Source organism: Sciurus carolinensis, chromosome 17 (genome assembly GCF_902686445.1).
Source record: "Sciurus carolinensis chromosome 17, mSciCar1.2, whole genome shotgun sequence".
Classification (NCBI taxonomy): Eukaryota; Metazoa; Chordata; class Mammalia; order Rodentia; family Sciuridae; genus Sciurus; species Sciurus carolinensis.
In genome coordinates this window covers 1,930,037-1,956,209 of record NC_062229.1, presented here as the reverse complement: position 1 = coordinate 1,956,209, position 26,173 = coordinate 1,930,037, and the positions used below count along the sequence as shown (strand labels likewise).

Here is a 26,173-nt window from a genome sequence, read left to right as displayed (position 1 = left end):
TGTCCGGGCCCTGCCAGGGCCAGCAGCACCCTCCCTGGGGACATCTGGCGGTCCTCAGGGGCCTGAGCTGTGGACAAAGAAATAACAAGGATCACAAATAAGGTCCGGGACACTTGAGGTCCCCTAGCACTCATTCTCTGCTATGTGTGTTCATTTAATTCTTGCAACAACCTTAAGAGATGGGGAGGGACGTTATGCTGCTTTGCCCACAGCCCTCCATGACTCCTTTTGGGTCAAAGCTCAAGTCCTCCTGGGACCCAGGAGGCTCTGAAGGGCTCTCCGTCCCATCCCTGCCTCCTCCCTTTTCCTTCTCTCCACACCAGCTCCTGACTATGCCCCCAAAGTCAGGCTCATTCCTGCCCCAGGGCCTTTGCACAGCTGTGCCTTCTGCCTGGATGAACTTCCCCAGAGTTCTGCATGGTTCACTTCGGCACCTCTTTGTCTTTGACCAAAGGCTACCTGCTATTACCACCTCTGAATCTATCTTCCCTAACGTTGTCTCCTTAGCATTTAAAGGTAGCATTTGACACATTAGCTACTTCACTTTCTCACCTTGTGTCCTGTCTGTGTCCCTGTCTACAGGGTCAGCTCCAGGAGGGCATGACTTGGGTGTCCTTTATTCCCTTACTGCCTTGCTACACACAGTGGGTGCTCAGGCAGCCTTGGTGAGGGAGCTGCAAGGGACAAGGACACTAGCCCCAGAAGTCTGTAAAACCCCTGGGTTGTGGCACTGGAACCACCTGGGTGTCCATCAAAATTCGACAGGAGTGTTGGTTCATTAAACTGCTCCTGTCCTGTGGGTGGCATCCAGCCACGTGAACCAGGCGTTGGTGGGAAGAGGCAAGTTCCGGGAGGCTTTGGGCAGGGAGAGTTGCTGTAACTTAGAAAGCTGCCAAATGAAGCCAGGGAGGTGTCCTCGCCTACCATCCCAGTTACTCCAGAGGCCGAACCAGGAGGATCACACGTTGGAGGCCAGCCTGGGCCTCTCCCCCGAACCCCCACAGTGCTGGGGGTTGAATCCAGAGCCTCATGCAGGCTGGGCAGGCACCTGTCTCAGAACAAATTCAACAGGGCTGGGAATGTAACTCAGGGATAGAGTGCCCTGGCTGCCTCCCCAGGACCATGGCCACGCGATGCCAGCTGCGGGCGGGAGGGCCTGAGGACCTGGCTCAGTGTGGGGATCAGACAAAAGGGCAGTGTGGCTCCACTGACAGGAAATGCCTGAACCGAGACAGGAAGTCAGTCTGGCTGTCAGGCGCTGGGGGACTGGGGAGTGGCCGCTCACAGGGATGGGACTGCTTTCAGGTGGTAAGAACGTTCTGGAACTCAGTAGAAATGATGGTGGCCTAACACCGTGAATGTGCTCAACGCCAGGGAAGTGTCACTTTCAAGGGCTGAAACGGTAGCTGCTGTAGGGCAGCACACAGGAGCAGCTCACGACCCAGCCAGTGCCCGGGAGCCGCCTCTAAGTGCTGCACCCACACGCTGCCCTCAGGAGTGGAGGCGGGTGCATGATGTCCCCCGCTGGTGTCACGGGGGGCCCGTGTGTATCTCCTGGCTCAACCACACCCCAAAAAACTGCACACTCACAAGCCGGGAACGCAAACTCCCTGTGTTTATTTTAGAAGTCAGGACTGAGCCGTGGGAAAGGTCTGGCTCCACACGGGTCCCTCGACCAGACAAGGGGTCTGCACAGCCTTCCCCTGGGGTGCAGCAGGGATTCTGGGGTCCACCCATGTGCCTCCCTGCCTGTGGGGCACATCATGCCGCCCTTCAGGTGAGCAATTCTGGGGGTCCCACATTGTGCAGTGGGCGACTGTGCGGCCTCCAGCCGGGCGTGCAGCAGAGTCCTCCTGTGGTCCTGCAGTGTGACCTGCCCCAAGAGGCGACAGGCTCTCTAGGCCCTGCGCCCACGGGATTCTGGCTGCACCTACAGTGGCCGGTGCTTCCTCTGGGTTCAAGAAGCTGCAGATTGAAAGCTAAAGGGATACCGTAGAAATTTAATTTTAGGGGGGCTGGAGCCCCCAAGGTGCAGAATGGGGCCTAGCCCCTCAGGGTGGACCCCAGCCTCTCCTTCACTGGGGTGGGGAGAGAGTGGAGCCAGAGCTGCTGCTCTGCATTGGTGACGGCTGAGTCCTCACAGGTGCTCGCTGTAGGGAGAGAGGGGGGAGGCCGGCATCAGGCTGGGCGCCCACGTGGTCCAGCTCCTCCAAGCAGACACCAGTGCGGGTCCCAGCGTGCAGTCCAACTAACCTGTGCAGCTGGGACCTGTCCTGACGTTTGGGGGAAGCTGTGGACCCAAGTGGATCCCACCAGCAGCACTGACAAGGCACAGGCCACTCGGTGTCCCCAGGAGTGGACAATAGTGGACTACCCTACCAGCCCTCTGGTAGTCCCCAGGGACCTCACTGGCGGCTAAGTTGGGGACCAGGCCCCAGTACCCGGGCACACACCTGGCGACCTGGGCCAGGATCTCCTTGATGCGGACGATGAGCCTCTCGTGCTGGGCCGGGTCGCGTTCAATGGCACCATGTAGCCGGGCCATGTAGAAGTCCAGCGTGCCCAGTGTCGGCGTCTCGCCAGTGCCTGCAGAAGACCGGCAGGTGGTCAGCAGCCCCAGGGACTCATGAGGACTAGCTCCTTGGGGCCGAGGTTCCGGGGGTCTGCAGGAAGGGGTCACCAGCCATAACAGTGGGTCGGGTCGGGGTTGGGTCCTCAGGATATGGGCGGGGCCGGAGGCTGTCAAGGTCAGCTGTGGGCCGGAAGTTGGGCCGGCGGGGTCTTGGTGGGGATAGGGACCCGCGGTGGTGGGGGTCTGTAAGAGCCGAGGAGAGCCGAAGAGCGGGGTGCGGGGCTAGGGCAGGTGGGCACGGGGGACCTGCGGGAGGGCCAGTGGGACTAAGGAGTTGGGGTTTAGCGGGGACTGGAGGGATGGACGGGGTGGGCCTCAGGGTACGGGCTCACGGCTCAGTGGGGGAAGGGCTTGTGGTCAGAGGCGAAGAGCGACTGGGGTGGTCTAAGGGAGTGAGGGAAGGCCAAAGGCGCGGGGCTCCGTAGTCGGGGGCGGAGAGGGCGGAAGGGCTTTGGGTGACCAGGAAAGGAGGATGCGGTCAGAAGGGAAGAGGCAGGGAGGGTCAGCGGCCTGGGGGTCAGGCAGGGAGGCGGGTTCAGCGCAAACCCAGCTCAGGGCGTCGGGAGGGGGTCGGTCCGCGCTCCGGAGGTCAGGGGCGGGCGGGGCCAGCGGGGCGGGGCCCAGGAGGGGGCGGGCCCGGGGTCCGCGGCGCTCCGCACCCGGCACCGGCAGCGAGGCGAAGCTGGCGGTGAGCGCCTGGCGCACGGCCTGGAGCTGCTGCTGCAGCGCCAGCGTCCGCCTCTCCTCCAGCGCCAGCTCCTGCTCCAGGCGCTCGCGCGCGCTGCTCATGCTCTGCGTGTGTCTCTGCAGCACAGCATTCTGCTCCTCGAAGGCCACGTTCATCTTCCGCAGACGCCGCAGCTCCGCCTCCCGCGCTGCAGCCGGGAGCCGCGTTAGAGCCCCGCGCTTGCCCCGCACGCCCCGCTGCCCCGCCGCCGCTTGTCTCTGCCCCAGCTGTGCTACCCGCCCCACCTCAGCACCCAGGTTAGAGAAGGTGCCTAGACTTTTGAGGCGATCCCCCCGCTTCCCCTTTCTCCCACATCTACTGCGCTGGGACTCTTCAACGTTCACCTTTGTTTTGGTCCAAGAACTCTTCAGTGAAAATGGGAACATCGAAGGTGGAGAAGCCGTCACAGTCTCCACCCTGGGACAAAGGGCCAAGGTGGCAATTTGGAGGGAAGGGAGCCACACACCCTGGATGTTCCCTGAGACCGGGTGGGGCAGTCCGTTTAACATCCACCCGAGGGTCTAAAAACCTCCAGCGCTCTCCCCCGCCCCGTGCCTTGCTTTCCCAGGAGGAACATTACCTTGTGTCCATTCAAGAGTGTGTTCATGAGCCCGGAGCCAGAGTCCTCTGGTGGGGCAGGGAGGAGGGCAAGGTCAGCCTCCCAGCTCTCCGCCACTGGCTCTGCACATGCTGTCCGCCGCCTACTTGCCCCTCCCCTCCCCTCAGCCCTCTTTCATCCCGGTCAGGCTCCCCACGTGGGCCCCTTTGCAGCGCTGAGTGAACCCCATGCATGTGTAACCAGTTATGTCTCTTCTCTGCACGGAGGGGACCTTTGCCTGGACAGGGTCAGCACTACACAGAGCAGGCACCACACAACTGGACTCCAGCAGGCTCACCTTTCTTGATCTTCTTTTCTTGGATCTTCTCGGCGCACATCTTATAGGCCTCCGACTGCTGGTAGGCCCGCAGCTCCTTCATATACTGCTGCTTCTCCCGCTCAGCCTCATCCAGGTAACGCTGCAGGGTAGGGCAGCGTCCAAAGGCTCAGCCCAGCCCAGATGAGAGGCCTCCATGGCCAGGACTCTGCCTCCATCATCCAGATCTGTGGCCCTGACCCCCGCAACCTTCCAGAGTTCCCTATGCTACAGAAGGCTGCTGCCCAGGGCACCATAAGAGCCCCCACCTTGATGCCTCCCTCTCTCTGCATACCCCCTCCTCTAGGCTGCTAACGCCTGGACTGCGTCCAACTCTACGCCACACCGTGTCTGCCTGTTGAAATACCACTTTCAACAGGTGCAAACGGAATGTGGATTTGTTACATTTCTTCAATATTTTTGCAATTTTGAAATTAATTACCAGAATTTGAGACTTGCAAGATTTCGCCAAAAAATTTGGCCCCCATCTCAACATCTTTGGATATAACATTAAGTTTTAGATCTATTCTCCCCTGTTGCTAACTATTGCCAACTTGGGGGTGGGGTGGTCATGGATGCTCATTTTTCCAAGCGGGATATGAACCCTCCCACAACGCGATGCTTTGGGGGACGTGGTTGCAGAGGTTTCCGAGTGGGCTGGGGGATCAGCAGACGTAGCGCCCCTGCCGTCCCCACCTGCTTTTCTGCAGGCTGCAGCTTGCTCCATTCTGCGCCCAGCATCTTGGTGATCTCAGGAAAGGGCAGATCCGGGTGGCGCGTGCGGATCTGCTCCCTCCGCTCATTCAGGAAGCGCACGTAGCCTGTCACCGGTGCCTTGGGCCCATTCGGCAGAATCTTCTTTCGCTTCTTGCCCTTGGGCCAGCCCCGCTTTTTCACTGGCTGCAAAACCCGGCTGCGTTGTTGGGTGGGGCCCGGAGGACTGGGGCGGGACTCAGAGAGGGGGCGGAGACTGTGCGGGCGGGGCTAAATGATGGCAGGGCCTAGTAGTCCGAAAACTGGGAAGGGCTGGAGGCATGACCCGGTCAAGGATCAGGACCCGGGCGATTAGAGGAGTTCCCTGGCCAGATGAGGGTATCCGACTTACTAGGGAGGGGGCTGAGCCCAGGGATGTGCTTAGCTTGGGCCGTGGGCGTGGCTTCTTGGTGGGGAAGGCGAGGCCCAGAAAGAGGCGGGAAGTGGGCGGGGCCGTAAGCGTGGGCGGAGCTACCACTGGGCAGTGGGCGAGATCTGGGCTTAGAGCGGCACAGAGTCTGTTGGGGGCGTGGCATCTAACACCGGTGGGGTCTCTGCTTCCAGAAGAAATCGGGGCTGTGGGCGGAGGCACCAGGAATTCGAATCTGGTCTTGGGCGGGGCTTCAAGGCGGGGGCGGAGCCCGGAGGCCTCCGGGTTTTAGGGGGAAGGAGTCTCACCTCCTCCTCGTGGGACCCCTTCTCGCCGGCCCGCTGGCCCTCGCCGCGCTCCTGCTTGACGGCCACCACGAAGCCCCCGTGCTGGCCCGGAGCCTTGCCGCCCGCCGGCCTGGGACGAGAGGACAACAGGGTTACCCCCACCCAGGAGCCTTCTCTACCCGCCACGCTCACCCCGAGCGTTTTGAGACCACGGCGCCCGCGGAGTTGGCCAAGAGGGAGTCAGGATCAGGGGGTCGAGACTGCATCAACAGCGGGGAGAACCGGCAGTCCTGGGAGGAACTGGAGCCCAGGAGCGGGGTCACAGGCTGGAGTCTAGGGAGAAGCACGTGGGGATATTCGACCCGGGTGGGGGAGTCACGACCCTATGGGGCGGGAGTCCAGGAGCTCGCACGGGGCGGGGGGCGGCGCACTCACGCGGCGGCCGCGCTGGGCTGCTTGGGACCGTGGGACATGGCCGCTCCGGGCCGGACCTAGAACACAAGCAGGCAGAGGTGAGGGCCCTCGAGCCCCGGATGGCGGGGTCCCGCCCCCACCCAGACCAGGAGCCGCGAATGCCGGGCCCGGTGCGCCTGGGGGGGGCCGGATCCGGGGGCGGGGAAGTCCTCGAGGGCGGGCGCCCCAGGAATCCTTTGTTGGGCGATCGCCCCCCGGGAGGCCGGACCGGCTTCCCTCCAGCCCGGAAAGGGCCCCGCCCCGGCTCCGGGACCCCCGCGCCCCCGCCCCCTCTTAGGACCCCGAGTTCCGCGGCTGTTTTCACCTCCAAAGAAACTTTCCCGGACCTTTCGACTGCGGCGACGCTCCAACCAACCGCCCCGAGCCCGCCCCTGCCGGCTGCCCCGCCCCGCTCCGCCCTCGGCATGCTAATGACAGTAGTGGCGAGTGGCCCGATTGGGTGCTACATCCATCTGGGGCGTGACTATGCAGATGAAGGTCAGCGCGCCCGTGAGTGATTGGCCGAGTAGGCTGCGGAGCCGCGTGGGAGGTGGGGCGGGAAGACTGCGGGCGGTGCGTCAAGTTCGGCTGCGCTCGGCTGCGCTCGGGACCAATCGAGGGCTCCTGGAGGCCTCGCTGGGCGGAGCTTCTTAAAGGGCCAGTAGGCGCGGCACGGACTGCTCCTCCCAGCTTGAAGCGGAGACTCCCCGCCCCTGCCGGATCTGGGAGCTGAGGATCCAGGTTGGTCCCGCCTCAGTTGCCATGGGGACAGCGGCAGGTTGCTAGGGAAGAGGTTAAGGACCTGGGGGCATCGTGCAGTGTTAGGGCAAGGTGGACCTGTTCTTAGCATCCTGCAAAAGCTGGGGAGGGGGAGGGTTCGGTTTATTCACTTAACTAGAGTCCTTGGCACCTCGCCCAGTCTGGGGCTTCTGGGCGTGGGGATTGCTTTACTCCTAGAACCAAGGTTTTCCCTCCTGTGCAATAGGTTTTCTGCACCATGTCCGGGACCAAGAGACTGGACCTGGGGCTGGGCTGTGGCTCAGTGGTAGAGCGCTTCCTTCCTAACGTGTGAGGCTCTGGGTTCGATTCTCAGCACCACACATAAATAAATAAATAAAGGCCCATCAACAACTAAAAGAAAGGGGGGCGGGGGGGCTGGATCCGGGTCTGGGTCAGGGTGGGGATGGGGTCATAAGCTGGGCTGGGAGCATTCGGATACGGATAGTGGGAAAGCAAGCCTGCTGGGAGGGATATCCGGATACCCCACCATGGCCCATTAGACCCTAAACAAAACGCCCGCCCTCCCAGCCTCCTCTCCTCCCTCTCTTCCCCTCTCCCTCTCTGCTCCACGCTCCTCACTGTTTCTCATTTCATTCTTATTTTTTCCCATATCCTGGGCCTTTGCTGTTTTCTACTCCTGGAAAACCCTTGCCCCAGATATGTCCCTGACTCTCTCCTGGACCTCTTTCAGGTATTTGCTCAAATGTTTGCCTCTTCAGCAAGGGATTTCCAGGCCTGTAGTTCATCTCTTTTTCTCCCCGCTCCATATGCATGTTTGTGAAGCAGGATAGGTTTTTTTTGTTTTTGTTTTTTTTTTTAATATGTGGAGGGGCTGGGGGTGTATGTAGATCAGTTGGTAGAGTGCTTGCCTTGCATGCACAAGGCCCTGGGTTCAATTCCCAGCACCAGAAAAAAAAAAAAAAGTGTGTGGTGGTTTTTGCTTGCCTCATAAGCAAAAGGGCTGGGTTCAATCCCCAGCACCAAAAAAAAAAAAAAAAAAAAAAAAAAAAAAGGAGACATAAAGGAAGAACAAGAAAATAGAATTTTGATTTAAATTTCTTCATACCAGATCTGTCACTCCCCAAGCCAGTGTCTCTCCTAGGCCTGTCATTCCCAAATTTCTGGAAACCTGTAAATATTAAAGTTACTGTAACTTGACCAGCTTATGAAAATTACCTTGTGCACTGTTAACCCACCAACAGACTAAGAGAGAGAGATGACATTTTAAGACACCTGTAACTTGGGGGACTTTCCAGTGTTGTCTGCTGATGAGATAATGGAGACAGGCTGCTGAGAACAGCCAGCCCATGCGAACTAGCGTCCAGGCCCACCCTCCCCCGAATTTCCTTTAAGGAAGAGCCTGAAAACCTCCAGGGTGTCTCTCACTCTCAAGGTGGCCCGCAGGGCATGCCCTGCCCTCCTACATCAATCTCTGCCTCTACTGACAGGAGCTGAAGTTCCGAGTCACGCAGGTCAAGGACCCGGCTTGTCCTGAGTTTCCCCAGTCTCTGGGAATCGCTCAAGACCCTCTTCTGGTGACATCTCTTTCCCAGTGACGTTTCCTGTGTGTCACCTGCGTGCACTGGCACCGCCCGCAGCCCTGCCCCTGCCAGGTGCTCAGTGTGTATTGTTGAGTAACGCGGGGATGGATTTTGTACATCTCAGGGACCAGGCAGCCACTTTGAGGACAGCGTGGCAGTTCCTGGTAGGGCCAAATAAACATGAGGCGATCATTCCACCCCATCCTGCTGTCCTGCTGCTGGGCACAGACGCGAGAGAAAAGGAAGAGGTGTCCAAACACACACCTGCTGGGGGCCGGGGTGCAGCTCAGCTACCCATGCCAGGCCCTCCCTCGATTCCGCCCCCAGCACCAAAGCAACAACCAGAGTGCACACAAATGTCACCAGAAAGTGAAAGTGGCCAGCCAGTTATTTGAGGATGAACGAATAAGTGAAATGTGCCATATCCACACATATGACACAGCTACTGGGGAGGCTGAGGGAGGAGGATGGCAAGTTCAAGGCCAGTCTGGGTCATTTAGCGAGACCCTGTCTCAAAATAAAATAAAAAGGACTGGGATGTAGCTCAGGGGTCCAGCGCCCCTGGCCTCAATCCCCAGCACTACAAAAAACAACAAAACAAAACCCAAAGGAGCGCAGTGCTGATTCCTGCTGCAACAGGAGGAAGCCTGGCAGCTCCGCAGCGTGTGACTCCACTGGCAGGAAACGTCCGAATGGGAATCCAGAGTCAGGAAGTGGATTTGCGGGTGGAGGGCCTGGGGAGGGGTCGGGGTGCTGCTCAAGGGGACAGGGCTCTTTTGGAGGTGATGGGAATGTTCTAGAATTCAGCTGCGATGATGGTCGCGCGGCCCGGCCCCGCAGATGTACTGAAACCCGCCTGATCATGTGCTCAGCGGGCGCGACCGCGGCGTGTGAACTCAGCCCCAGTAAACCTGTTCTCACGGGCAGCCCGGGGCTGAAGAGGAGCTGGCCTGGAATCTGGACAGACCCGGGTTCCAGACTGCTCCGTTGCTCAACTGGCTGGGTCATCTCCCGCCTCCCTGTGGCTCTGCTGGGGGCGGGGGACAAGCCGGGCGAGACCCCGGCGGGACCGGGAAGACTCCCTCCACCAGCTCCAACCTGATCAGCAGGGCTCCGGTGGGCCCAGCTCTGCCCTCCAGCTCCCAGCGCACCTTGCTAGCCTTTCAGGGGGTCTTCCTGCGCATGGCCAAGAGACCAAGAGCCAGGCGTCTGTAATGTCGGTGATCCCAGCGGCTGGGAGGCTGCGGCAGGAGGGCAGCGAGTTCAAGGCCAGCCTCAGCAACGGACCGCTAGACAAGCAGGCGGCCACTGAGCTGCACCCCCCAGTGTGTTCCTCTGTGGGCGCCAAGCTCCAGGACGCCAGCAGCCCGGCCTCTGAGGGTGGCTCGTCCTGCGTCCCTTTCCTTCATTCCCTTTAATGAATCACTTGGAAATGTTTACAGTTGGGAGCCAGGAAGGGCAAACCAACTGTAGTCCTAGGACCGTGAGCACCACCAGGGTGGCTTAGCTGACACCTGCTCGGTTTTTTAAATTAGATTTTATTGTGCAAACAGTGCAGGAGGCTCCCAGTTCCACAGAGCGGCCCAGGCCACCTCGCTGTCCACGCCCAAAGGCAGCCCCTGAGGGTTCCTTCACGCACCTGGCCTGGGCTGGGGGCCGGTGGAGCTGGCTGAGCAGAGGGGAGGCCCGGGCTCCCTCCCCAGCAGCGGGTGGGGCCGCACAAGCCGCCCAGCGGCATCCATCTTCACGTGACGCTCGCCCTGTGTGCGTGCCTGCGTCCTCATTTCCTCTTTTTATGAGGACATCAGTCACACTGGATCAGGTCCCACCCTGATACCTCATCATAACTGATTCCATCTGCTTGGACCCTATTTCCAAATAAGGTCACTCTCTGAGGGCCGAAGGCTGGGACAGCAGCCTCTGAACGTGTGGGAGAGAGGGCCATGTGCGTCATGTGTGCCCCGGAGCCGGCTGCCAGCCCCCATGCCACGGGCACCCACCTGCTCCCCGCTGGACTCTTCCATGAGCTTCTCTAAGTTGGCACGGTGCTGTGCCTTTCATCCACGCGGGAGGCCCAGGCAGGAGACTGGCAAATCCCAGGCCAGCTGGAGCAGCTTAGAGAGACCCTGTCTCAAAATAAAAGGTGCCGGGGTGTGGCTCAGTGGCAGTGCCCCGGCTCCATCCCAGGGCCACAGGACAAAGCCCAAAGCCTTTCTTCTGGAAAGCCTCCGTGTGTCAGGCCAGGCCAGACCTCCCTCCCTCCCCGAGCCGCCCACGGAGACTCAGGTGACTTTGCCACTGTGCACTTCATGGCCCAGTGGGTGACCATCCTGACTCAAGTGTTCCTTTTGACCTTGCCCTTTGGAGCCCCTGGCCTGCTTTCTCAGGGAAAGTAGGAAGACATGAGATTGCGAGTTATGGCAGCTCCCGTTTCCAGATGCGTTTATCTCAGGGCTGGAAAGGAAGGCGGGCGCTCTGCCTGCTCCGCCTCTCCTGAGCCACGACCTTGGCCCTTCTTTTTACTCTGAGACAGGGCTCACCAAGTCGCCGAGGCTGGCCTCAAATATGCCATCCTCCTGCCTCAGCCTCTTGAGATGCTGGGGTTACAGGTGTGGCCACCTCGCCCGGATCCCTTTTAAATGTTTATGGACATTTGTTACCATGAGGTCTAACTGTTCTCCGCTATGTGAGAGGGACCAGGGTTCCCACAGGCATGGACACCCCAGTCTCCGCAGGCCGTTTAGCAGAGCAAGTCTAACAGGGTGTCGCTTCAACAGGTGTCGGCGTGCTGAGAAAGCAAATGGGATGCACAGGAACAACTGCCCCAAATGGCTCCTGGCCCTGCAGTGGAGTGGGGACGGGTCGGGTCTCAGACTCGGGAATTCTGGGCGGTGACGCAGCGCCTCAACCGTGTGGTTGGGTGATTGAAACCAGTGCCCCAGTTTCCCCTGTGATGTGGAGTGGCAGCTGGTCACCTTCCCGAGGCTGCTAGGGATTCAGAGACGCCGTTCGCATGCAGCTCAGGCCAGGGCCGCCTGCTCCAGCAGGGAGGTCCAGCGTCCAGCAAGAAGGAAGCCCAGCCAGGGTGCAGCTGATGCTGAGGCAGAGCGCGTGCCTGATGCTGGCCAGGTCTGGGTCCCCTCCCAACACTGCCCGGAAATTCACCAATTAAAATCACAAGTTCAAGGCCAGCCTGGGCAACTTAGGGTCCTGTTTCCCACAAGTGCTGGGCTGGGAAGCTGCCTGCTGGGGACCAGGAAGTCCCGCCACCCAGCACGCCTCTGCTCCTCGGCCACTCCCCACTTCCTGCAGAGGGAGACTGAGGCCTGGTGGGCTGCCTGAGGCCGCTTGCCTTTGATCTAGGCGTGCCTCCCACTCAGCTCTGTGGGGTTTCTGTGGAATCTCGGAAGCCCCTCCTCCCCATCACTGGGCCTGGGTCAGACAGGATCAAAGCTACCCCCCCACACCGTGAGGCTGGACTGAGGCCACCAGGATATCTCATCACTGGCCAGGGGAGGGGTGAAGCGGGACTGGCGTCCGGCGGGGCGGGGAGCTGGGATGCTTTGGGGACATCAAAGGCTGCCAGGATCTCTCCTGACCTCAGGCCTGTCTACCCCAGGGGCCCGGTATTCATCTCTCCTTCCTGGCATCCCTCCTCCTAGACAAGACCTTCTCTGATCTTGACCCCCAAATCTGACCCCTTCCTGGGGCACGTGTCCCCTTTACTGGTTTCCAAGAGTCTAAAATAAACTGTCCCCCCCACCCGGTTACCCTTTTATCTGACAGTTCCTGCTCCCCTGGCTAGGGATCAGATAGATATCCTGGTGGCCCCTGTCCAGCCTCAGGGTCAGGCGGGGGAGTCAGCCACAGAGGCGTCCATCCTGTCTGACCCAGGCCCAGGATGGGGGCGGATCCTTTCATAACCCTTCCATGGCTCCCCAGTGACGTGGCCTTCTTGGTCTGACTTCTCCGGCCCCCAGGGGAGCTGCATGGAGAGTCTAGGGTCAAGGCTGATCTGCTTCTGCTCTCCCCACAAAGTTAGGGCCAGGAAATATTAGCTGGCCCCCAAGAGCCCAGACGCACATAGGCACCCCCGCTGAATCTGCCCCCGAGGCTGCTGGGCTCTTGACCCAGGGAACACCGCTACCTGCTAGGCACGCATATTCAGCTGGCCCTCCCCTACTGGTGAACCAATCACTCAGAGACCCTGGAGGTCCCACAGAGCGGTCTGGATCCCAGATCTGCCTCCTGTCAGCTGCAGGGCCTCCTGCCAAGTGACTTGGGTTTGTGCCTCCTTTTCACATCCTTAAAGTGGGTACAAAGTGTCCAATCTCCTAGGAATGTTGTGGGTAACAAATTACGCGAAGCTTGCATTATTTCTAAAAGCCCCTTGCCAGAGAGGACAGAACTCCTGGTTGGCATCTCCCCCAGGAGCCATGGCTGCTCCTGTCTCCTCTGCCAGGTTGTCCCTCTGGGGCCTTCCCCTCCACCTTCCTTTTCAGAAAAGTGGGTGAGGTCTGCCCACATGGGCGTAGGGGTCATGGGCCTAGGGGTCATGGGTGTCAGGGTCACGGGTGTCGGGATCGTGCGTAGGGCCAGGGCTGTGCTCGGGCTGGCTGCCTGGACCTCTGGGTTGGAAGCAGGGAGTCGAGGTCACCCCACCTTTTTCTGCGTTTCTGGCCCTCTGCCTACAGTTCCTACCACTCAATCATTCCACTGACTCCTTTTCTTTTTTCTTTTTTCCGGTGGTGCTGAGGACCAGCTCCAGGACCTCTCCTGAGCTAGGCGAGCACTCCACCGCTGAGCCACACCTCGGCCTGGGACAGGCGTCCCTGGGACACTGCAGTGAATAGGACTGCCACAGTGGGAAGCAGGGCTGCGGAGGTGGGAGAGGATAGCTGGGTGCGATGGGGCAGCGCCGGGTGCAGACCTAGAGCAACGCCCGAGGGGGCTTCCCGGGTGCCAAAATTAAGAGCTGACGCTTCTGTGGCGTTTTGCATCCATGGTACCAATTCTAGAGCTGGAAGACAGAGGCCCTTGCGCCGCTTAAGGGACTAGGTGTGAACGTCAGGATTCTGACTCCAGAGTTTAAATTCTAAAATACCGCGGAAGGAGGCCTGGGGGCTAGAGGGAAGCACCCAACCCTGGGGGAACTGGCAACCGCTGGCGTTCAGTGACACATTCCTGGAAGGCCGGCAGAGGGGAGGCAGTGGGCCCCAGGCACCTGACTCCCTGCGGGCCCCTGACTCAGGCGCCCTTGAGCACCTGGCTTCCCCTGTCTAGGGCTGTTTCCCGCCCGCTCGTAAAATGGGAGGGAGACTAGCCTCCGCCACGTGGGGCGCTTGGCACAGTCAGCACTCATTAAATGCCAAGTGGTGTTGTAATGACGAGCCCCATTGTTATCCATAATAACTAATTAATTAGTACTAATATATCCTCTCCGCATCCCATTGGGTCTCTCAGGCCAGGAAGTCACCCTGCCCGGAGGCGGGCTCAGACTCCGTCCCCACCCACCTGCGTCCCCATCCCACCCTCACCTCCCCGGCCACCGTTAGGCCTCGTGAAGCCGCGGGCGGGCGTGGGTGGCTGGACCTCCAGGCGCGAGTCTGGGTGGGCGGAAGGGATGCGGGCTTCTCTACTTTACCCGCCACGAACCACGGTCCAGCTTCTCGCAAACCCCAAGAGTCCCCGCAAGGCGCTAGGACCGCGAAGGCACCCTATGGGGAGGCCCTGCCAAGCCCAGGGCCACGCCCCCTCCTTGGTTATTGGCTGGCCAGGCCCGGCGCGCGGTTTCGATTGGTGGAGGCGGCCGCCGCTCCCGGGATTTCCCCGCCGCCGCCCCGCCCCGCCCGGGTCGCCAGCTCCCGGCCCTCCGGCAGGGCTGCCGCAGACGCGATCTCCCGCGGCGCGGAGGACAGCCTGGCGCGGCCTCGCGCGGAGTGACCGGAACGCGGTGCGGGCCCGCGGCGGACCCGGACGGCCCCGCGGTCCCCTCTGCGCCGCGCAGCCAACCCGGGGTGACGTCCCCAGCGCCCGCGCCATGGGCCCGGGGCCCCCTGCGGCCGGAGCGGGGGCGCCCCCGCGACCGCTGTCCCTGGCCGCCCGGCTCAGCTACGCCGTGGGCCACTTCCTCAACGACCTGTGCGCGTCCATGTGGTTCACCTACCTGCTGCTCTACCTGCACTCGGTGCGCGCCTACAGCTCGCGCGGCGCGGGCCTGCTGCTGCTGCTCGGCCAGGTGGCCGACGGGCTGTGCACACCCCTGGTGGGCTACGAGGCCGACCGCGCCGCCGGCCGCTGCGCCCGCTACGGCCCGCGCAAGGCCTGGCACCTGGTCGGTAAGGCGCCCGCCCCGCCCGCCTCCCCGCCGCCCACCCTGCGCGGGGCTGCAGCTACCCTGTGTGGCCAGCCCGAGGCCGGCTGTTGCACTGCCCATCCACTGCCCCGTGGATGAGCCTCCTCCATCTGTCTGTCCCGTCACCCAGAAACCCTCTGTCTACTTATAACCCGGGTTTCCCCACTCTGTCCCATGCCTGAGCCCCACCCCACACCTGTGTGTACAGGCTCCCACTGTCTGCTGCCCTATGGACTGAGCCTCCTCCACCTGTCCCCCGCTGTCTGTGACCTGCATTCCTCCCCTCTGTAATTCTGTTCGGTGGCCTAAGCCCGCCCCCTATGTCCACCCCATCTCTGCCTGTCCCTGAGTCTGAGCCTCCTCCATCCGTCCCACTGCCCAGTATCCCTCTGGCTGCTGGATCCATGAGCTGCTTAACTGCCTTGTGTCCCCTCTGCCTGCCCATGGCCAACCTCCCTCATCCGGCTGCTTTTAGGCTGCCATCTGGCTTGCAGGCCCTTCATCTAACTCTTCCTGGGGCCCCGGAACTGTCTGTCGGGCCCAGGGGTCATGCGCACCCTCTCTGGACTGGGTCTGACTGCCCACCACCTCCCTGTCAGTCTGTCGGGTCCATCCTGACCTCTCTGATCAGGGAGACCATCTGGGAAGGTCACGCTGCCTAGACTCCCTCTGTCTGTCCCCTGAGCACCCCTGTCCAGCCCTGCCCCCATCTCCAGTGACCTGGTGCTTTAGGGAGTGAGGGGTGGTGCCCAGCCAGCCAAGAGCTGGGGACTGGGTGGGACTGGAGGGGCCAGGTCTGCCCTGTGCTTGCGCTGCTTCTGACCAGTGTGGGTTATCGAGGGGAGGGTGCCATGTGTCTGGCAGAGTTGCCAGATTAGAGGGCTCCGGGTGAGGGCGAGACGTGCCCGGGGGCAGGGTGCCGGGCGCTCCCTGATAAGACTAGCCTGCTGCCACCCCTCCTGCCCCACCTGCTGGGACCTGAGACCAGCCCCGAGGCTTTCTGTTGTTTGCCCTGGCAGAACTGCCAGCTGCATCCTGGCATTCAGACCTGCCAGGCATGTCAACAGGCAGGGCCAAGAACCCTGCCCACTCCTTGGAATTCTACTGGTGGGAAACCAGGAGGGGCGGGCTGGTGCCCCTTTGCCCTTGGGGGCAGTATTTGACTAGTGAGTGACATTTTTTGCAAGATGCAGCAGATCTCTGAGGGGCTTGTGGGCAGCCAGCATCGTGGTCATGGCCCGGGGGGCTGGATTTTCAGGTTTCACCGATGTCCAGGATGCCCATGTTCTTCCTGGGTCACCTGAGACTGGCCTCCTGGAACACAGGGACAGCAGCGTCATTCCTTTCCCGGGGCTGATGTGGGGCTTGGGTGCAGGGCCCAGTCCAGCCGCTTGAGCACGTAGCTGGGAAAATTCACTGACCCCACGGGTGAGGCTGTGCCTGGGTGCAGATGGCAGGAGCAGGGCTGGTGACCTGTGGCGGTTCCCTGGAGAGCATGCTGGGTGTGCAGAGGCCTTGAGGTGGCTGTTGCAGGCTGACCATGTGCCCGTCATAGGTGGGAGGGCCCAGCTGACCCTGGAGGAGGGTCTGAGGCCCCAGCAGAGGTGGGGGCTGGACAGGAACCTCTGTAGGTAAAGAACTGCCAGCTTGTGTCGCACAAAGTGGGCCTGGGGACAGGTGCCTTCCAGACAGCAAAACCTGCACCTTCCCCACTCAGAGTGGGCACACGGGAGACTGCCATGTTGGAGAGGAAGCCAGGCAACCTCCTGGTGCCTGATAAGGTGATGAGCATGGGTCATCCTGGCAATAGCGCCCACCTCTCCGTTTTACCCGAGTGGGTCTGGACTGTGGGGACAGGCTCCTTCCTTTCCTTAACAAGCTCCGCAGGATTTTCCTCAGACCTGGAGGACCCTGAGAGCCAGACCTGAATCCTCCTGTAGGCTGGGGCTTCAGTCAGAAAGCAGAGAGGACACTGGCCTTGGGGCTTAGCAGGGTGAATAGGAGCGTGGTCGGGGGGCAGCATTCCAAGCCAGGGAAGCAGCTGTGCAAAGGTGGGAACTGGCGTGGCTCTGGAGCTGCTGAGGCAGGAAGAGACTCAGGAAGAGCAGGGTTCTTGCTTTGCACCCTGACCCCATGCCCACCTGAGGTGTGGGCTGTCATGACCTCCATTTGTGGAGATGGAGGCCTGGAGACACTTGCCTCTGGCCTCCCAGCCAGGCGGCCTAGGCCGGCAGGGGTTAACCAGACAGGGCAGCCAGATGGAATCTGGCCGGGGAGGCACATTCTCTTGACTGAAGTCCACCCTTTGTGTCCTGCCCCCAGGGTGGCCTCCAGGCCCCCAGGAATGTGCCTGGTGCCCCTCCCGGCACCAGCTCCAGCAGAGTGGGTGTTCTGAGGAGCAGGGCGTCTGGTTTCACTTCCCAGCCCCCAGGCTGCAGGGGCGTCCAGGCTGGGAAGGGGAAGTGGGTCGCAGAGGAGAGGGGTGGGAGCCCCAGGCTGGGCAGGTGGCTGCAGGGTGCCGGCTCGGCCCCTCCCCTGGGCGTGGTGTGGCGCCTGACCCTTGGGGCTCTAGGTAGAGGCCCCTGTTGGTAAAGAGCCATCGGTGGCACGGGGTTTGTCCCAGCACTGAGGATGGAGCCTGGCAGTGCCCAGCTCCAGCCCGAGCTCTGTTATTGAGAAGGGGTCTCCTGTGTCACTAAGGCTGGCCTCCAACTTGCCATCCTCCTGCCTCGGCCTTCTGTAGCTGGGATGACAGACGTGCCCACATGGGGCCACCTCTCGGGAAGCCAGCAGGGTCCAGGTCCTCTGCTCAGTGCCAGGGATGCAGGAGGAGTGGAGAACTTTCTGTGCTCACCCTGCTGAAGCTCTGTGCAGGGGGAGCGGGGGGCAGACAAGACGCTGCAGACAGACAGGATCCCTGGGTGCGCTGACGGTATTAGGAAGAGAGAGTCGGGCTCTGCAGCAAATGTCCAGGGCCAGGAGGGGCCTGCTGGTGATGGGGCTGGTCAGGGAGGGCTTCCCTGCGGTGCTGACATTCAAGCTGAGACCAGGGGTGAAGAGGAGCTGGCTTTGCTAAGATGTGAGGGAAGTGCATGCAGACAGAGGCTGCAGCTGTGCAAAGGCCCTGGGGCAGGACACTGCTGGGGGCACAGGGAGGCAGGGAGTGGGTGGCGTGGCCCATGGGCACGGGAGCTTCCCATCCATTCTGAGGTACTTTTCTGAGCAGTAGGTCTCGGGAAGTGGTGGGCTATGCTCCGCTTTTCAGTGAGTCCTCAGGCTGTGATACCTCAGTGTCCCCAGGAGAGCCCTTATAGTTGATGGGGAAGCAGGGCCTTCCCAGAACCACCTGGGTCCTGCTGGGGGCCTGGAGGGTGCTGGGCGGGGGGGAGGGGTAGGGGCTTGGGCAGGGCCTCTGTTGTGGACAGCTCTCTGGGGCTCCCCGCGGGCCGGTGACCTGCTGCATGACCTCTTCAGCCTCTACCAGCGCCCCTTCCCATGACCAGGGATGCGGGCCCGCCCCTCCTTCCTCCCTGGCTACGGGGGCACTGCCTGGCGGATGGGGCCCCTGCTCAGTGCCCCCGCCTGCCTGTCCCTTGCGGCTGCCCTGCCTCCGGCCTGACGCGGCTCCCCCACAGGCACCGCCTGCGTGCTGCTGTCCTTCCCCTTCGTCTTCAGCCCCTGCCTGGGCTGCGGGCCCTCCACGCCCGAGTGGGCGGCCCTCCTCTACTACGGGCCCTTCATCGTGGTCTTCCAGTTCGGCTGGGCTGCCACGCAGATCGCCCACCTGAGCCTCATCCCGGAGCTGGTCACCAGTGACCCTGAGAAAGTGGAACTCACCGCCCTCAGGTACCTCGCAGGCCAGGCAAGCGGGCAGCCGGGCCGGTGCGGCTGGGCGGCGGGGGGTTAGGCCCTGGAACCCAGGTAGTGCGGCTGGAGGGCCACTGCCAGTCTCTCGTTCAGGTGGGGCCAGGACCTTGTCTAAGGCTGGGGTCCCCCTTCTGCGTGCATGGCCCTGTGGCCTTCTGCTGTCCTGCGGCCGTAGAGCTCATGGCGGCTGGGGCAGCTCTGATCTCGGGGCTGTAAGCCCGCTTTAGAAGGGTCACCCCATTAGGCCAGGCCCACCCAAGATAGCCTTCCTAAGGACCAAGTCACACCTGCAGGATTCCTTTATTCCGCTTCAGTGTGTCACCTACACCTGAGTGACACCCTGTTCTGGATTTACAGGGGAGGGGACTGGACAAAACAGGAACCACAAGCCATTGTTGCTCCCACATGGTGCATTTGGTGCCTGGCTTCCTCCCGACTAGCTACAGGCACTAGAGGATGCTATTCTGGAAGTGATAAGAGCATCTACTGAGTGCTTGCTGAGTGCTATAGGTCTTTGGGAATCTGGGAGGCGGGAACTGTGACATCTTCCACAGTCCAGAGGAAATGTCCCAAAGCCAGGCTGTCTTTTTGCTGTGCTGGGGACAAGCCCAGGGCCTCTGCAGCCTGGGCCAGGGCTGATGGGCTGAGCTGAACGGCAGTCCTGGGTGGGGCTTGCCCAGCATCTGCCCGCAGACCCCCCTCTGCACTGCCCTGGGCTCCTGCCGGCCCTTCCACTTCCCCACTGTGGCAAGTGCCAACGACAGGCATTGCCCAATGCCAGCGTCCCCAGGGCCCTGCGGGGCTGGGCCACTCTGGGCTGCTCAGCGTGGGGGCACATGGACTCTGCAGGTGGCATGGTGCCACTTTCAGCAAAGGAACCGAGTTGGGTCACAATCCAGAGGTGCCCTTCCAGCCTGGCCCCCAGTCTCCAGGCATGAGTGGCCCTGGTGGTTCCAGACCACAGTCCTCCTCCTGCAGTGTGGGGACACAGTTTGAGAGCCATCTTTAAGCAACTTGGTTTTCAGATTGGTGGCGGCCTCCCTGGTTCCGTGTGGGGCACGAGGGGCCGGCTGGGGGGCTGCGCCCCGCCCCGCGCTGAGGCCCCGCCCCGCGCTGAGGCCCCGCCCCCGCAGGTACGCCTTCACGGTGGTGGCCAACATCACCGTCTTTGGTGCCGCCTGGCTGCTGCTGCACCTGCAGGGCTCCTCGCGCTCGGGACCCGCTCAGGACGTCAGCGTGGGTGACCAGCTGGGGGTCCAGGACGTGCCGGTGTTCCGGGTGAGTGGGGCCGGCGGCCCCCGAGTCCCTGCGCCCCCGAGTGCTGCCACTGACCCTCCGGCTGCCTTCCCAGAACCTGTCCCTGATGGTGGTGGGCGTCGGCGCCGTCTTCTCGCTGCTGTTCCACCTGGGCACCCGGGAGGGGCGCCGGCCGCGGGGCGAGGAGCCCGACGAGCACAGCCCGCTGGTGGCCCCGCCGCGCCCGCCGCCCCTGCTGCTCTGGAAGCACTGGCTCCGGGAGCCCGCCTTCTACCAGGTGGGTGGGCCTCCCGGCCGCCAGCGCGGGCGCGGGCCAGGAGCAGGGGCCCTGGCTGAGCCCCGGCTGTCCCTCTGGTCTGCCCTCAGGTGGGCGTGCTGTACATGACCACGAGGCTCATTGTGAACCTGTCCCAGACCTACATGGCCATGTACCTCACCCACGCCCTCCACCTGCCCAAGGTGAGCGGCGGGTGAGCGGCGGGCGGGCTGGGGCCGCGTGAGCCTCGTCTGAAGCCGCTGCCACTGCCCCGCAGAAGTTCATCGCGACCATCCCCCTGGTGATGTACCTCAGTGGGTTCCTCTCCTCCTTCCTCATGAAGCCCCTCAACAAGCGCATCGGGCGGAACGTGAGTGGGCGGCCCGCGAGGGGCGGGTGGCAGTCGCGCGGGCGGGCCGGGAGCGCTGGCCGCTGGCTTCTCCGCGCGTCCTCGGCCCCGGGGTCTGTCCTCGCCTTAAAGGACTGGCGTTTGGGGGCCGCTCGGTGGCGAGCGGGTGCCAGAGCGTGGCTGGCCTCCTGCAGCCGACCTACTTCGCCGGCCTCCTGGTGGTCCTGGTCTTCGCGGCCTGGGTGGCGCTGGCGGACGTGCTGGGCGTGGCCGTGTACGTGGCGGCCGCGCTGCTGGGCGCAGGCTGTGCCACCATCCTGGTCACCTCTCTGGCCATGACGGCCGACCTGATTGGCCCCCACACGGTAGGTCTGCTGGGCGTCGGGGAGGGGCGCTGAGCCCACAGGCCTGGCGCTGACCCCTGTCTGTCCCCCAGCACAGCGGGGCCTTCGTGTACGGCGCCATGAGCTTCTCAGACAAGGTGGCCAACGGGCTGGCAGTCATGGTCGTGCAGAGCCTGCACCCCTGCCCGTGAGTGTCCCCTAGGGCCTGAGGCCATCCCTGCTGGGTTAGGGCCCACAGGGAGCCGCGGGCGCGCTCCGTGGCAGTCCCTCTGGCTGTCCATGCTGCCTGCTGTGACTGCGGCGTGCAGGTGGGGCAGCCCGGCCGCAGGGTCGGGGTCAGGGGACTCAGGCTGCAGACGCAGGTTCCAGAGGCAGATGGTTCTGGGGTGGCACGGGCAGCACTTGGGAGCCTTGGCGGCCGGCCAGCCCATCAGGAAACTGCAGACGTGGACGTGGGTTGAGGCCGGGCTGGGTGCAGTGAGCTGGCCTGTGGAGGCCTGGCCCTCAGGACAGGGCCTTTCTAGCTTCCCGAGGACCTGGAGGGTGCCCGGTTCTGGGCCAGTGAGGAGGCACAGCTGCGCAAAGGCCCTGGGCAGGGCTGAGGGGCGTGATGGAGGCGCAGTGAGGTGTCCGGCTGGAGCGGACGGCGAGGCGGGGAGGAGGCAGGCAGAGGGGCTCCCAGGCAGGTGGTGCAGGACCCGCGGGCTGCAGGGAGGACCTGAGCTTTGACCCAGAGGGAGGTGGGAGACGGAGGGCTGCGGGCAGAGGAGGGGCCTGAGTCAGGTGCCCTCTGGTGGCTGCTGTGGGGAGGACAGGCTGTGAGTGAGGGCGGGAGCTGGCACCCCAGTGGCCTCAGGGCGTGGCCTCAGGTGTCCTCCCGGCCTTCTGTCCCGACAGGTCGGAGCTCTGCTGCACGGCTTGTGTGGGCTTCTACCACTGGGTGATGGTGGCTGTGACTGGCGGCGTGGGCGTGGTGGCCACCCTGGCTCTGTGCAGCCTGGTCATGTGGCCCATCCACCTTCGGAGCCGTGAGTCACCTCCCCTCCTCCACCGGGCACAGCCAGCCAGTGGGAGGAGGGGGCTGCGGGGCAGTGGGGGGGCCTCCTCCTTATGCCACCCTCACCCCTTCCTTCCAGGGGACCCTGGAGAGCGGCCCTGACCGTCCCCGGCCTCCTGCAGCCGTGCCAAGGGACCACTGCACCCCCCCAGGCGCCTCAGGCCTCCGGGAAGCCCCACCGCCCTGGCTTCCTGGCTCCCCATCTGGCCCTGCCTGGCGGCGTGGGCAGGACGGACGACCCAGGGCTCAGCCCTGCTGGGGAGGGGACGGTGTGCCGACAACCAGGGGCCTGCCCCAGCCCTCCCCCCTCCCAGCCCTATGGACCATGTGGCTGCCCTGCCTCTGGGGGTGGCAGCGAGGGTCCCACAGGGGTGCCCAGCCCAGTGTGCTCCTCACTTCCGTCCTGGGAGTCTCTGAGTTTGCTTGGTGCCCTGATCCTACTAGGAGACCAGGCCCTGGGGGCGTGGGACAGCCTGGTGTGGTGGCCGCTGTGCTGCCCCTGGGGCTCGGGGACCCACTGGGGTGTGAATAAAGAGCTTCCACAGGGTGCGGCTCCTGTTTCATGGGGACGGACAGGGACCCAGGGAGCTGACGTGGGAGGGGGTAGCCGTGTGCCACGCCCGCTGGTGGGTCCTCCGGTCACCTGCGCCTGGTGGCTGCGGCCCCAAGCGTGGGCAGACCCCCCTGGGCGGAGCTGAGAGGTGGTGGACGGGCAGCGGCTGGGCAGAGCGAGCTTTATCAGAAGGTGGGCGTGAGGGCGGGCGCGGCCTGCTGGCCGGTGGCGGCGCAGTAGGGGTCCAGGTCCCACCGCCGGTAGTCCTGCGTGGTGTAGCGCGGGCGCTGGGGCACCGACAGCTGCGGCACGTAGTCTGTGGCGGGCGAGGGCGGCTCCGCCTTGAAGCGGTTCCTGTGGACCACTGCAGGCCGCGGACGGGTCAGCGCGCGTCCCCAGCATCCCTGCCCGCTGCTGCCCAGGCTCCCGGACCTCCCGGTCGGGTGGGCGCGCCCACTCACCATAGTCCTTGCCCCGCATGGGCCTGTCCCTCCACTGCGCGCTCCCCCACCGCGCGCTGGGGCTGCGGTACTGCGCGGGCGTGCAGGGGTCGAACCAGGCGGTCTCCCGCAGGCGCTGCGTGTCGGCTGCGGGGGAGGAGGTCGTTGGCGCCCCGCCCCCGCGGGCTGGCCTGGCCACCCGGGCAGGGCGGGGGGCGGGGCGGGGGGCGCTCACCCGGGGGCAGGCTCCGCTCCCGGTGGCCGTAGCATCGGTGCCAGCGGGAGTAAGCCTCGCGGTGCGGGCTGTCCTGGGCCCGGGGCAGGGTGTACCAGGCCTCCCGGGGGTCCGCGTTGGTCAGCCCCGTGTACCACGCCTGGCCTGCTGCGTCGCGTCCCATGGGCGAGTACTTCCAGCGCGTGGCCTGCTGGATGGCTGGTGTCCAGCGGGGCCCCTCCAGGGACTGGTAGTCATCGCTGAGGACCGGGAGCAGAGCCTGAGCCTGTGGCCGCGCCCGCGCAGCCTGCCTTCTTGGCAGCGGGTGTTGGGGCCCCAGTGCCATGTCTGCCCTTCAGCCCTGGGCTCTGGCCCCAGGTGTCAGAGGGGGGAGGCTGCGGCTGCACCAGCGGGAGACCCTTCCACTCCTTTGGCCTGTGAGCTTTTCTGGCCGGGGAGGGTGGGGAGAACGCGAGGGCTGTGGCCGCTGCTGGGGAACTGATGTCCTTGTCCAGCTGCCAGGACCCACGGGTTTCTTCCTCCAGGGCCCCTGGCCTGGAGGTGCTCAGGTGGGGTGAAGGAGGGTGGGGGTCAAGCACGTGGCCCAGGGAGGACATGGTGGTCCCAGGATGGTAAGTGATGCAGCTGCTCAGGGAGTGCCTGCCGGGGAGGCCTCTGCACCTGTCCTGGGCCAGGACAGGGAGGGCGGGCTTCCCCAGGAGGCTGCGTGCAGCATATGCAAAGGCCCTGGGCGGCAGGCAATGAGTGAGGGACAGATCAGGCACAGAGCCTGCGGCGGAGAGGAGTGGAGACGTGCTGCTGGTGTGCGAAGCCACGCCTGGCAAGGCTCTTCCCACTACACCAAGGCTGCCAGCCGTCCAGGGCCGAGTGCCGCCTGGCACCAGGCCTGGGCTCATCTGGGCCCTGAAGGAGAGCAGTGCAAAGCAACAGCACGGGGAGCCTCTCCCCTCCCAGACCCGCCGCTGCCTTGGCAGCGTCCTCGGCCGGGCTCTGGCAGGCAGGGTGCGCACCCCTCCACGCAGAGGCTCCTGGTTCATGGGCCTTCCCTCCTTTCTGAGCTCCTTTCTTCCCTTGGAGGAGGAGCACAAAGCTCCCTCCTGCCCATTCTTTTGCACAGCTGTGTACTTTTCCTTCTTGGTTCATCCGCATCATCAGCAGACACGACTGGGTGGAGGAGCGTCTGCCCTTCACGTCCACCTGGAGCCTCAGAAAGCAACCTTATTTGCAAGAGGATTTGAGTAGATGCAATCCATTAAGATGCGGTCACTCTGCGGGTGGGCCTGTTCCGGTGCTGTGTTCTTTAAAGACGCGTTTGACACCGGCAGGGAGAAGGCGCCTGGAGGCGGCCGTGGCCTGCCAGGGCCACCGGGAGCTGCAGAGAGGTGGACGGCCCCCGAGCCTCTGGAGGGGCTGCCTGCCCCGGGACCCTGATCTGGAGTTTGCCCCCAGAACCAAGACTGTTGTTGTTCGGGCCCTGGGGGGCGGTGGTCCCAGCCGGGCCAGGCCCAGCACCTGCACCCCAGTTCCCACACCGCCGCTGCAGGAAGAGGTGGCGTCGGGGAGCTGCCGGGTGGCTCGAGGGCGAGGGTGTCCACAGCATGGCCGATGACACTGGACAGAAGAGAAAGGCCAGGCCGTGTCGGGGTGGGACAGGGCTCACCTGTGCAGAGGGGGCGGGAAGTCGACCTCAAGGGTGCCCAGGGGGACGTAGGGCCGGGCGGCCTCCTGCCTCAGGGTCTGCATGTCTGCCTCTGTGTCCCTGCAGGTTCCCGCCAAGAAGGCCTCTGGGGCCATTGTTGACAGCGACAAAGGTCACCTGGCAACAGGGCGGGGCCGGCCCTGGTCCCACCCTGGCCCTTCCTCCCTCTGCAGCCTGGGGAGGCCTTCAGTGCCCGCAGTTGGTGTCCTAGCCTGGGACAGCACGGGAGTCACCTTTGCGTGGTGCGTGGGGCCAGGAGGTCCCCAGCCCCTGGGTCTACCTGGACGCGGCCGTTGCCCGAGTCCCCACAGGGGACAGGCCCTGGGCCCCGGGGCCTGTCATGCTATAGCCGGTGGCACACCCGGAGCAGGAGCGCAGGTGCCCGCGTGCTCAGCGGGCTCCGTGGGGACCAAGGGACACGCAGCATGGTCCATGCACGGGTTTGAGTGTCCCTTGGCCACAAGCAAGAGCGAGGTGACACGCTGCAGTGTCGAGGGACCTGAGGACCTCGTGCTCAGTGAGACCCAAACACAAGCGTCCAGGAAAGGTCCAGGACGGGAGTCCAGAGACAGACGTGGACTCGTGCCGGACTGGGAGCGGGGAGCCTGCGCATGGGCCGGGTGGGTTCCGGAGTCGGTGGGGGTGGCCGTAAGCGGAGTGGCTTGTTCACTTTACGTCAGTGTAGTCCACGTTTATTTCACCCTGAGCAGAAGTGTAAACAAGCACAACGAAACCCGGAATCTGCCCACCGTGGCACCCTGCCCTGGCCAAGCCCGTCACTGCCCCCAGACGGCCTCCAGCAGCAGCCCAGGCTGTGGCCTCCCTGGGAGACCCTGCCCCATCCCCCGGCCCCGCTGAGCTGGCGGTGCACAGGCCGCCCCCAGGGCTCCCTTCACCAGGAGGCAGCTCGCCTCGCCCTCCGTCCCATCCGTGGGACAGCTGAGCGTAGGCTTCTCGTGACCTTGCTCATCCTCGAACCTGCCCACTGGACAGCTGGAGGGAGGGTCAGTGTTCCCTTCTGTCCTTCCTGGGTCTGGGATAGGGCCTCATCTGGAGGGAAGGGCATGGCCGGGCCCTTGACCAGCCTCCCTACAGTCCTCCGGCCCAGGCCTCCTTTTCCCATGCACTGGCCCACCAGCCTGTTCTCTGCCCCGCAAGGCACCACGGGTCACTCCCTGCGTCCCAGGAGGCTCCTCCTGGGCCCAGCCCTTGCCTCCCCACAGGGCCTGTCCACTCTCCCCTGCATCCTTCCCTTCCACCATGACAGCTCAGCTCCAGACCTCCCGCCCCGAGCTCCCTCCTTC

The 26,173-nt window shown here is 63.5% G+C and overlaps 3 protein-coding genes across 8 annotated transcripts; 1 reads left to right on the top strand and 2 right to left on the bottom strand.

The window, feature by feature from the left end:
- Positions 1-1,597: 1,597 nt before the first annotated feature.
- Hmg20b (high mobility group 20B) lies at positions 1,598-6,536 on the bottom strand. 2 transcript variants are annotated; one of them, XM_047530953.1, is made up of 10 exons: positions 6,462-6,536; positions 6,119-6,174; positions 5,705-5,813; positions 4,970-5,173; positions 4,256-4,376; positions 3,940-3,986; positions 3,704-3,776; positions 3,292-3,507; positions 2,454-2,586; positions 1,598-2,150 (listed from the first exon to the last, which is right to left on the bottom strand). In XM_047530953.1, the coding sequence occupies exons 2-10, from the start codon at positions 6,154-6,156 to the stop codon at positions 2,138-2,140; spliced, it is 954 nt and encodes a 317-aa protein (XP_047386909.1). In that variant the 5' UTR covers positions 6,157-6,174; positions 6,462-6,536; the 3' UTR covers positions 1,598-2,137. The 2 variants fall into 2 exon arrangements, with proteins under 2 accessions (XP_047386909.1, XP_047386910.1); XM_047530954.1 differs by having other exon boundaries at positions 6,484-6,529.
- A 7,765-nt stretch (positions 6,537-14,301) lies between these two features.
- Positions 14,302-22,655, top strand: Mfsd12 (major facilitator superfamily domain containing 12). 4 transcript variants are annotated; one of them, XM_047530929.1, is made up of 10 exons: positions 14,302-14,795; positions 18,448-18,658; positions 19,813-19,957; positions 20,031-20,213; positions 20,303-20,395; positions 20,470-20,562; positions 20,736-20,906; positions 20,983-21,072; positions 21,783-21,913; positions 22,022-22,655. In XM_047530929.1, exons 1-10 carry the CDS (start codon positions 14,498-14,500, stop codon positions 22,638-22,640), a joined length of 2,034 nt encoding a protein of 677 aa, XP_047386885.1. In that variant the 5' UTR covers positions 14,302-14,497; the 3' UTR covers positions 22,641-22,655. The 4 variants fall into 4 exon arrangements, with proteins under 4 accessions (XP_047386885.1, XP_047386887.1, XP_047386886.1 ...); XM_047530931.1 differs by having other exon boundaries at positions 20,978-21,072; positions 22,022-22,196; XM_047530930.1 differs by lacking the exon at positions 20,303-20,395.
- On the bottom strand, positions 21,217-25,410 carry Tektip1 (tektin bundle interacting protein 1). 2 transcript variants are annotated; one of them, XR_007105733.1, is made up of 5 exons: positions 24,831-25,410; positions 23,171-23,409; positions 22,957-23,082; positions 22,586-22,859; positions 21,217-21,685 (listed from the first exon to the last, which is right to left on the bottom strand). XR_007105733.1 is itself a non-coding variant. In XM_047530955.1 (4 exons), exons 1-4 carry the CDS (start codon positions 24,962-24,964, stop codon positions 22,681-22,683), a joined length of 678 nt encoding a protein of 225 aa, XP_047386911.1. In that variant the 5' UTR covers positions 24,965-25,410; the 3' UTR covers positions 21,217-22,680. The 2 variants fall into 2 exon arrangements, 1 of the variants encoding a protein (XP_047386911.1); XM_047530955.1 differs by having other exon boundaries at positions 21,217-22,859.
- Between the last annotated feature and the right edge of the window lie 763 nt (positions 25,411-26,173).

Coding starts and splice junctions, on each gene's coding strand:
- Hmg20b (XM_047530953.1), bottom strand. CDS start 6,156: ATGTCCCACGGTCCCAAGCAGCCCAGCGCGGCCGCCGC. Junction 3,777..3,939: donor CACTCTTGAATGGACACAAG/GTAATGTTCCTC, acceptor CCTTTGTCCCAG/GGTGGAGACTGTGACGGCTT. Junction 2,587..3,291: donor CGCCTCGCTGCCGGTGCCGG/GTGCGGAGCGCC, acceptor GGTCTTCTGCAG/GCACTGGCGAGACGCCGACA.
- Mfsd12 (XM_047530929.1), top strand. CDS start 14,498: ATGGGCCCGGGGCCCCCTGCGGCCGGAGCGGGGGCGCCCCCGCGACCG. Junction 14,796..18,447: donor CAAGGCCTGGCACCTGGTCG/GTAAGGCGCCCG, acceptor GCTCCCCCACAG/GCACCGCCTGCGTGCTGCTG. Junction 20,907..20,982: donor ACCTGATTGGCCCCCACACG/GTAGGTCTGCTG, acceptor CCCCCAGCACAG/CGGGGCCTTCGTGTACGGCG.
- Tektip1 (XM_047530955.1), bottom strand. CDS start 24,964: ATGGCCCCAGAGGCCTTCTTGGCGGGAACCTGCAGGGACACAGAGGCA. Junction 23,410..24,830: donor TTCCCGCCCCCTCTGCACAG/GTGAGCCCTGTC, acceptor CCCGGTCCTCAG/CGATGACTACCAGTCCCTGG. Junction 22,860..22,956: donor CATGCGGGGCAAGGACTATG/GTGAGTGGGCGC, acceptor CGCGGCCTGCAG/TGGTCCACAGGAACCGCTTC.